The sequence below is a fragment of the Aphelocoma coerulescens genome, chromosome 6 (assembly GCF_041296385.1).
Source record: "Aphelocoma coerulescens isolate FSJ_1873_10779 chromosome 6, UR_Acoe_1.0, whole genome shotgun sequence".
Classification (NCBI taxonomy): domain Eukaryota; kingdom Metazoa; phylum Chordata; class Aves; order Passeriformes; family Corvidae; genus Aphelocoma; species Aphelocoma coerulescens.
Window position 1 is genome coordinate 15,124,883 of NC_091020.1, and position 9,007 is coordinate 15,133,889.

Consider the following 9,007-nt stretch of genomic DNA (forward strand, 5'->3'; position numbering starts at 1 on the left):
ACCTGACTCTGCCAACAAAGTAAGCTATTACTGATTAACAGCTTGGGTGTGGGAGGAATTTCAGAAACACATTTCAGTATGTTCGCAATTCAGCTCACCAATTCTCTTGGAGCTTTCAGAAATTTGACGCTCCCAGAGATGTCCAAATGGGGCATCTCGTTGAATCGAGAGGTCAACACAACACTGGAAGCTTGCACACTTCATGCGTTTCATTGCAGACAGTAACCCGCAGTTCCTCTCCCTTGTGCTGCAGTTGTAGAGAAGAATCACTAGATGGAGCCGCATCGTCACAAATCTGATTTATGGCCGCTGGAAGAGTTGTTGCCTCCTACAGTTGTTTGGCCTAAAAGTGACACGTTCCAGCGCATCCTGGTAACTCATCTTCTGAAAGACGGGATGAAATGCTCTCATTTACAAAAGCAAAATGTACGCAGAGAAAGTGACGAGATACTGAATGGAAAAAAGCCACCAAGAAACCAACAACACTCACAGCTTTCAAAATCAAATAAATGTTAGAAGTGAACTGAAAGTTATTTTATCTGCCAAGACAGATCATCTATCTTACTTTGGTCTGCAAATCAGAAATCACAGCAGACTCCCTAGTGAGTGGCACGATCAGTTGCTGCAAAGGAAATACAAGAGCTCTGGGCTCAAGTCTTTGTAAATAAGCTCTAACACACACTAAAAATGCAGTGATAGGCAAACCTATTTCCCATAAATACCCTGGGAATATATTTAATCCGACACTTAAGACGTACTCAGAAAAGAATCTTTTTCTTCTAACTGCCCTGACATTCATTTTGCTAGCATAGGGAAATAGTTGACATGTTTTTATCCAAACCTACCAACACACAATTCATCTGGCTTTCTAGAGATGGACTATGTGCCAAAAGGGAATTTTTACTTGCTTTCATCCTACATCTGTGGAGGCCAAGTTGCAACTCAAGCCATTCCTATGTATTCCTTGTCTGTGTGCAATGTCACTAATTTCATCTCCCATAGAGTGACAAAATGATAGATCTCCACATTTTGCTCACGTTTTCTAAAATCCAGGTATTTCCAATACTTCACAAAATGAAAACCAAATCCCCAGCCCATATCCAAAAGGCACTGCAGTGTCCTTTCACAGAAGCATGAAGAAGTTGGTTTTAGGCTGACACAATCACTGTTGACTTATAAACCAACTCCCTCAGCAACAGATCCAGCCAGGGAGGAGATCCCTCAACAAGGCTGTTAAGGAGTGGCAAGAGCACTGCTCCACCTCACCTGGAAGGTGCTGCAGAGGGGGCTGAAACAGCAGTAGTGGAAACCAGGCCCCATTCCCCCTCTCTTGGAGAATCTTCCTTGACCCCCTTCACCTGGAAACTCACGGGTCACAGGACAGAAATTCCAAAAATCTTACATGCTTTTTGACAAGTAAAGCTGAGGCTCACACCTCAGCTGCAAAGAAACGTGTTCTAGAGGTAGGAGAGAGCTCACTTCTTGGGCTTGTTGGAGTACCATGCCTCTTACGAGCGTGTTTCTGTGAAAAGCTCTTCCATCAGAGCCCATTACCAGCTCACACGACACTTGGGTGTGTTTTAAAACGAAGGCTGCAGTAAAACTGTACCAGAACCAGCCTCTGAGAAGAGACGGTGACACAAATCCCAGGTGCTGTTTTTGTCACTTTACACACCACAACCGAGTATGTCACCGAGAGGAAGGCAAGCACCTCCCGCGGGTGACCCACCCTCTCGCCAGCCCAGCCGAGCAGAGCCCAGCATCGGCCACGCCGGGGCGCGGAGAAAACACCAAGACCAACCCAAGCACCGCCGGACCGCCACCCACAGGCAGCGCTGCCCCGCCCTTCCGGGGCGGACCGCCCCTCACCGCACCGCCCCGCGTGTGACCGGGCCGGGCCGCGCCGCTCCCTCCCTCCCGCCGCGCCGCTCCGCTCGCTCCCGACTCCAAAATGCCGCTTCCCAGCGTGCCCAAAGAAGTGGCCATCGGGACGGCGATGCTGGGCGTCGCCTTTGCTACGGGTATGCTTGCAGGTAAGCGGCGCCCCCCAACACCCGCCACACGCACGGAGGCTACGCCCTCCTCGTGTCCCCACCGGGGACGGGATGGGAACCGCAGCGCCCGGGCAGGTCCCTCCCAGGGTGGGCAGGAGTCCCCGCCGCGGGTGCAGCCCGACGGCCGTCGAGGAACAGACCCCTTGGGGCTGCCCTGCGGGCAGGGATTTATTTCGCTGAGCTGCGGCAGTAAATACACTGATGCTCTTAGAGCGCAAGCCGCTCCCTGTAATCCAGCTACCGCAGTATGGGGCCGGGCCAAGGTCCCAGTGAAGGCGAGGACATGCTCCCCCGTCCGGTCCCCGCCTGTATTTGTTGGGCTGGCCCGGGAAGGCCGGGGTGCGGTCCTTGCGCACAGCATTGTCTTCTGGTAGCAGTTTCACTTTCATTCCCCGGGGGGCAGCGGAAGAACGAGCCCACGATGCAGGAGGGGAAGGAGACTGGTGTTGGGTTTGTAACGCGGGCACTTGGTTGCTTATCCTTCGACTCCAAGCAAGTTGTTGAAATACTCTACATCTCGGCGTGATCGTCTGTAAAATAGAACCATTAAAAGAAAATAAACCCCTCAAAATAAAAGCGTTCTGTAGTAGCAAACAACTACCAGGAGATGTGGAAATGAAGTTGTGATTTCTTTAAAATATTTGATCCATGTGGTAAAAGAAACATCGGGCATCAAAGCTGTAGTCAGTTCTGTATTTGAGTAGACCTGTACTAATCCTTCAACTTTCAGCATCTGCTTTGTTTGCATACTGGTTTCATGCTAATCAAGCCATTGATTTCCCCTGGCTGGAGGGCAGGACAGTGTCATGAGGAAAGCACAGGGTTTGAGAAGACATCAGCTGATGGGGGTAAAACCCGGCAGCCTTTATTCATCTGCAAAACAAGGGCCCCAGAGTAAGAAAATTGTGCTCCCTCATTCATGTTTCTCTCTTTAAACTTACACTTTGAATTTTGATGGGGTTACTTCTCCTGTTAGATTATGGCAGTTTGTAACCATCACAGTGATCACTGAACAACACAGTACTGAAGCCTTTCCCTTTTAGGCTTTGGAGGCCTGGGCTGGACATCTTAGAGGCTGATAAGAAGGAGGAGGGAAAAAAAAAAATAGTCTATGTGGGTGTCCAGCTATGTTATGTTTTCCATTTTCACAGCTATTTTAGAGCAAAGGACATTTAACCTTTTAAAATGGCAATAACTGAAAAGTATAAAAGTTATTATTACTTATTTTTTTGTAGGTAAAAGATACCCTTCTTTAGTTTTTGGGACACCCAAATCATCCACGAGTGGGATGATTGGGAAAAGCAGTCCTCTCCGGCAATACATACTGGATCACTCTTTGCGGGAACATCCAATTCTAAAGAAGCTGCGTCTGGTCAGTATCACCCGCACCTCATCCTGAACTGCTGGGAGCCTGGTCACATTTCCTTCCTCTGTCTTATTTGCGTACAGACTAGGGTTTTTTTTTTAACTGGTAATACCCAGACTCTTCAATGTTCAGGGCTACCTACATGACTGTTTAATAATATTGGCATACATTTTAGACATGTCTTTCTATCCTCGGCTCCCAAGGCCATGTGTTTGGGCTGCTCTTGATTTGGACTTGAGCAGATGACTTCTGTTCATTTTGTTTGGCATATAAGGAACCTGTAGCTCAGAGAGATGATGTCCTTCATCAGGCTCCAGTGCCGGAGATGAGACCAGACATCCTGGCTCAGGTTTGAGTCATTTCAGGTGAGACAGACTGTGCCTGTGTAAAATTAAATGCTAACTGCTGGAACAGGTTGGTTGGAATGATCTCTAGCAGAAGAAAGGAAACAGGAGGACATACTTGCCCTTCAACTGTTATGGCACAGCTCTGTTTCTCCCATTGCCCATTCCTCAGCACCAGGAATGTTTCCACCCTGGGACAGGCACAGCTTCTCCAGGTTTGCATTGTGTAGCCAGAACTACCTGGTCTGACCTTTGGCAGACATTAACCCAGCAGTTCATTAAAGCATTCAACATGTCTTGAAGGAAGTGCACATGTTTGTGTAAATTCACAGAAATAAAGGACTTTCACAGTCAAGGTTCCTCTATGATTCTTCATTAGTTACAAATGTTGCTGAGTTTGCCACAGCCATGGTAACTTCGGAGCATATTATTGCTTTGAATATCCACTGCTTATGGCACACACAACATCCTCCTTACTTACAGTTAAATTCAAATCAATTTCTGGCTCATAGATGGAGCACAAAGCCATCTGAAATGAGAAGGCAGAGATACCTGTTTTTCCTGGAGTTTCACTGGGTTTTTTTTCTTTTGGATATTGGTTTGGTAGATTTGGGGTTTGTTTGATGTGATGTGGGGGTTTTTTTTGCCTTTTCTAGCTTACTGCTGATCATCCCTGGGGCAGAATGATGGTGTCCTGCGAGCAGGCTCAGCTTATGGCAAATTTGGTCAAGCTCATTAAAGCCAAGAAAGTTATTGAAATAGGTAAGAGTGTCACTTTGTGGTAAAATAAAACTCTTGACTATTCTTCTCAAAATACAGCCATGTTTAACATAAGATATCCAAATACAGTAAGGTACTGCATACCTGTCAGCAAACAGGTGGGGAAACTACAGCATGAAAAGGATTTTCTGATTTGCACTTGGTTGCCACTTTGTCTAACTGTGCATTGAGTAGTTCTGGCATCAGCATGGATGGCTCATCAATTCCGAGGCACTCTGAAAAACTGAGATCAATCAATCTCTTGAGTCTTCAGCAGTTGCAGGACAGGGTGTCTTCTGTCCTTCCTGTATCAGTTTCTTGCTAGAAGAAAATATTTTGATGCACAGGCCCTGTACCAAATCCACTTTGCTTGATGCACCTATGTTACCAGGATATCATAAAAGATAGACTGATGCTGAGACGCCAGGTATGGGTTCCCACCATCTTCATTCTTGGCCTGGCCGTTAAAATTCCCTGGTATTTTGCTGCTCACCCAGTCTCTCTGGGTTACACATGCAAGATGAGACTCTGCTTTGTCTGTCCATAAGACTTTTGGAAAAAGCTAACATTGGAGTTTGCTAAAAAATTGATTAAAAAAAAAAAAAAAAAGTAAAAATTCCTCCCAAGCCACTATTACATTAAAATGGAAAGAAAAATCCTTACTGTCTATTAACAAATTGCCATCCTCGATTCCTTCAGAGATTTTATTCCTGAAGAGAGCCCTGTAGTTCTTTTTCCACAATACAGTAGGTGTTGATGTCTCTTATGATTTTCCTAGGTGTTTTCACAGGTTATAATGCCTTGAATATGGCACTTGTCCTGCCAGATAATGGCCGAGTTATTGCCTGTGATATAAATGAGGACTATGCCAAAATTGGAAGGCCACTGTGGAAGGAGGTAAGCAGCATCTCCTGTTACACATTGGGGACAGCTGCCTTTATATGTGAAGAGATTTTGGTGTTTTAGACTTGCACATTCACACAGAAGTATTCTTGTCGTGAAAGGAGGCTGATAGAGTTCAGTTTGGGAAGAGTAAGTGGTGTTTGGAACCTATAAATAATAGGAAAACTATCTGAACACAAGTCACTCCCTGAGTACAGCCTACTAACAGGTTATTTCTTGACCACTGTTATCAACTCTGTTGTTTTTCATCTTAGGCAGGAGTAGAGCATAAAATTGATCTGCGGATTAAGCCAGCAATTCAAACGCTTGGTAAGTAACCTGAAATAACAGATTGTTTACTCTTGCCTAGAAACAGAAGGGGGATACAATAGTAATGAAATTTAAGACCAAATATGGTTGTGAATGTGACCCTTTTTGCTAACAGGGAGGCAGCTTCTCTGATATTAAAAAGTAAAAATCCTTAGGAGTTCACAGTTTTGTTACCTACAAACAGAGAGGAAGAAAATGCTTGTCCTATGTAGTGGGCTTTACTGGTCACTCACCTGTCCTGTCCATCACTTTGTTTAATCTATCGAGTACTATTGTCAGCTGCTTCTGGGAAAGCTGATTAAAACAGATTAATTAGACAAAGCCAAATTTCTCTTATCCATTGTCCATTCTAAGCAAGTATTCCTTTGTTAAGAGAGGAAGAGTTTCCTGAAAGGGCTGAGATGCAGGAAAAAGTTCAGAAGCCGATATACAACTTGGGCTGAATTGTGTTCAGAGAAGTTCAAATTTAGGATGTGCCAAAAGCGTGCAAGGCCATAAGCAAGGCAATGACTTTTCTCATTCAAGGAAAGAGAAAATGTGGGACAGAGGAAATACTAATAAATATTCTGAAAATGCAAGAAATTTTCTAGGATTGTTGGATGCAGAAGATTTCCAACAAACGTGTTTGATGGATCCACAGATCCATTGATAACCTTGTATTACTTTCAAATCCGTCCTTTCTAAAGAGACAAATATAACCAGTTTGCTGGTATGCACACTCCTCGAAGTCTACCAACTGCTTTGTCCAGGCATTGCTTCAGACAAAAAGATCCTCTGCAACTGGCAATTTGGAATTCTCAGTCAAGAAGTCTGTTCAGGAGAACTTATAACTGAATTCTACTTGACCCAGAGAGGGACTACTTACAGTAATTTTTTGCTGTGATACATATCTCTGACAGGATTTGTTCATGACCTAAGTCATGGCACTTGATCTGCAAGGAGAGATTAGCATTTAGAACCTGTACATAAATGTGAGAAAAATTCTAATCCACTCAAGAAAACAGTTGTCAGCTCAAAAAAAGCTGGAGGTATAGAGTATGTCCAGTTTCAAAGTGCTTGACTTGTTTTTACTGTACCTTTCAGCAGTCCCAGCTGTATCCTTCAGGTTTGGAGCTACTCCACAAAGTCCTAAGCATGCAGAACTCAGTAACTGTGTGTTTTATGGCATACATAATGCCTAGATTGGTTTCTGTGGGATAAGCTTTTCTAGTAATTACCTGTGGAGGAATAGGCTGCCTGGTCAAGGCAGCAGAAAACATTAAATAAGAACTTTGACACAAATGGATTACAGCACTAACCAGGCTGTAATGACTCACTTTGTTGCTCATCTAGATGAACTGTTGGCCAGCGGAGAAGCGGAAACCTTTGACTTTGCTTTCATTGATGCGGATAAAGAAAGCTACAATGAGTACTATGAAAAATGCTTGTGCCTCATAAAGAAAGGGGGAATAATAGCTATTGATAATGTAAGTACTGCAGTTCTGATGGTAATGCACATGCAGTTACTGCTTCTGGCTGTGGGAAAAGAAGAAGAAGTCTGAAAAGTGGAATTCTAGTAATGTGATTTCTGACCTGCAATTGGGTTGCCAATTGTGACATGTTTGTTCCATGTAACACAAAGGAAAAGAAAATTGAACATAAACTCCTTAAGTAAGCTACATAAAATGCTAATATAAGATATAAGCAAGGAATAAAACCCTTTAGAAGTAAGAAGTGATGTATTAAAATTATGTTAGTACACAAACAGTCTGTGATAACAGAAACATAGAAATGTTTTTGTAATTCATTACAGAGAATGCTCTGTATTATTCTGGTTTGTCTTGTGCATTTATACTATGTACAGTACTTAAGATCAAAAGTAGCACTTGTAATCAGAAACTATTAGTAAGTTATCAATTAATTACTTTTACAAGAAACAAATTATGTTAAACTTCAGGCACCTTTGAGGTTATAGTGGCAGCTGAATAGGGGCTCTTAAAAAAACCTATGTTTAAAGACATCTTTTTTTATTTGGGCTTCCGATCTACAGTAGAAATACAATTAGCAAGTTCTGTGGACTCTCAGTCCCACTTACTTACAAGAGTTCCATGTCAGAGACCATTTGATGTCTGAAACACAACAAACAATATTAATTTCTAAAAAAATATGCAGGAACTTTTCCAAAGCTTCCTTTGTGGTCCAAGGACTGTATTGGAACAAATGAGGTGCATCATATTTCTTTTTTCAATAGGTCTTTTGGAATGGAAAGGTGTTAAAACCAAGGAAGGATGACTTGGCAGCGCAGAGTATCCACCGCCTCAATGAGAAGCTTCTCAGAGATGCACGCATCAATATCAGCATGCTCCCAATAGGGGATGGAGTCACATTAGCATTCAAGTTGTAACTCGAGGAAGCCCAGCAGATGGGAAATAGCAAGCAGCATCAAATCATTGCGAAAAATGCAGGTGAAACAGTATCAAAAATAGTCACTTAATCTATATCTCCACTGGATAGCATAGCCTGGGAAAAAAGACAATAGAAGCAGCAGGATGATAAGGGCAGCTAAGTAGAGAAGAGATTTATTATGAGATCTACCATGGTTTCTTACTTTAATTGTAATAAAGGAAATAAACTTACGTGAAATTGTCCTTGTAAGACAGTGGTTGAAAAATTCCCCCTCTATAGGTTGTCCAAGTGACTCAATACAGCAAAGTATTTTCTGTCCTAGAAGAGCCTCTTGACCAGTGGAATAATCAGTCAGTACCATCAAAAGGAAAAGAAGTGGAGTTGACTAATGTTTATAGCCATAATAGAAAAATGGATTTTTAATGACATTACATCAAGGAGATTGCTAGCCTTCTCAGACTAAAAATAAAATTTTAAGTCATTCCTTATCTTTGAAGGGTACTACATAACAAGCCTCAAAAAACATCTGAAAAAAAAAAAGCTTTTTAAAACCTTACCAGAGGATAAACAGTATTCACAATACTGTAATTGTATTCTCTAAAACCTTTGTGCACAAGGACTGGATTTCTTTAACCTAGGTAACAGTGCAGGTAGATTGTTTTAAGTCAGAATGAGGAAGAGCAAATGGGCAAGAAGCAAACCAAAACAATTCTCCCTCTTTCCTGTCTCACTCCCACTTGTCCCCCAAAGAAGCAGCTTGCTAGTTGCTTGTTTCCTAGAAAGTTTCAAGCACAGAATATTGGTGGCAAGCCTACAGAAGGATTATGATTGTATGAGGATGCAAAAGAGTTGTTAACCGGCTATTCAAATCATTCCTGCAAGCAGAG

At 42.9% G+C, this 9,007-nt stretch overlaps 1 protein-coding gene across 1 annotated transcript; it reads left to right on the top strand.

The window, feature by feature from the left end:
- Positions 1 to 1,871: 1,871 nt before the first annotated feature.
- On the top strand, positions 1,872 to 8,369 carry COMTD1 (catechol-O-methyltransferase domain containing 1). Its single transcript, XM_069019306.1, has 7 exons — positions 1,872 to 2,033; positions 3,290 to 3,426; positions 4,421 to 4,526; positions 5,302 to 5,420; positions 5,681 to 5,735; positions 7,068 to 7,201; positions 7,966 to 8,369. Exons 1-7 carry the CDS (start codon positions 1,952 to 1,954, stop codon positions 8,116 to 8,118), a joined length of 786 nt encoding a protein of 261 aa, XP_068875407.1. The 5' UTR covers positions 1,872 to 1,951; the 3' UTR covers positions 8,119 to 8,369.
- Positions 8,370 to 9,007: the final 638 nt, after the last annotated feature.

Bases quoted from the DNA above. Each gene is read 5' to 3' on its own strand.
- COMTD1 (XM_069019306.1), top strand. From the start codon at position 1,952: ATGCCGCTTCCCAGCGTGCCCAAAGAAGTGGCCATCGGGACGGCGATG. The intron at 5,736-7,067 runs GTAAGTAACCTG...TTGCTCATCTAG, and splicing joins GCCAGCAATTCAAACGCTTG to ATGAACTGTTGGCCAGCGGA. The intron at 7,202-7,965 runs GTAAGTACTGCA...TTTTTTCAATAG, and splicing joins GAATAATAGCTATTGATAAT to GTCTTTTGGAATGGAAAGGT.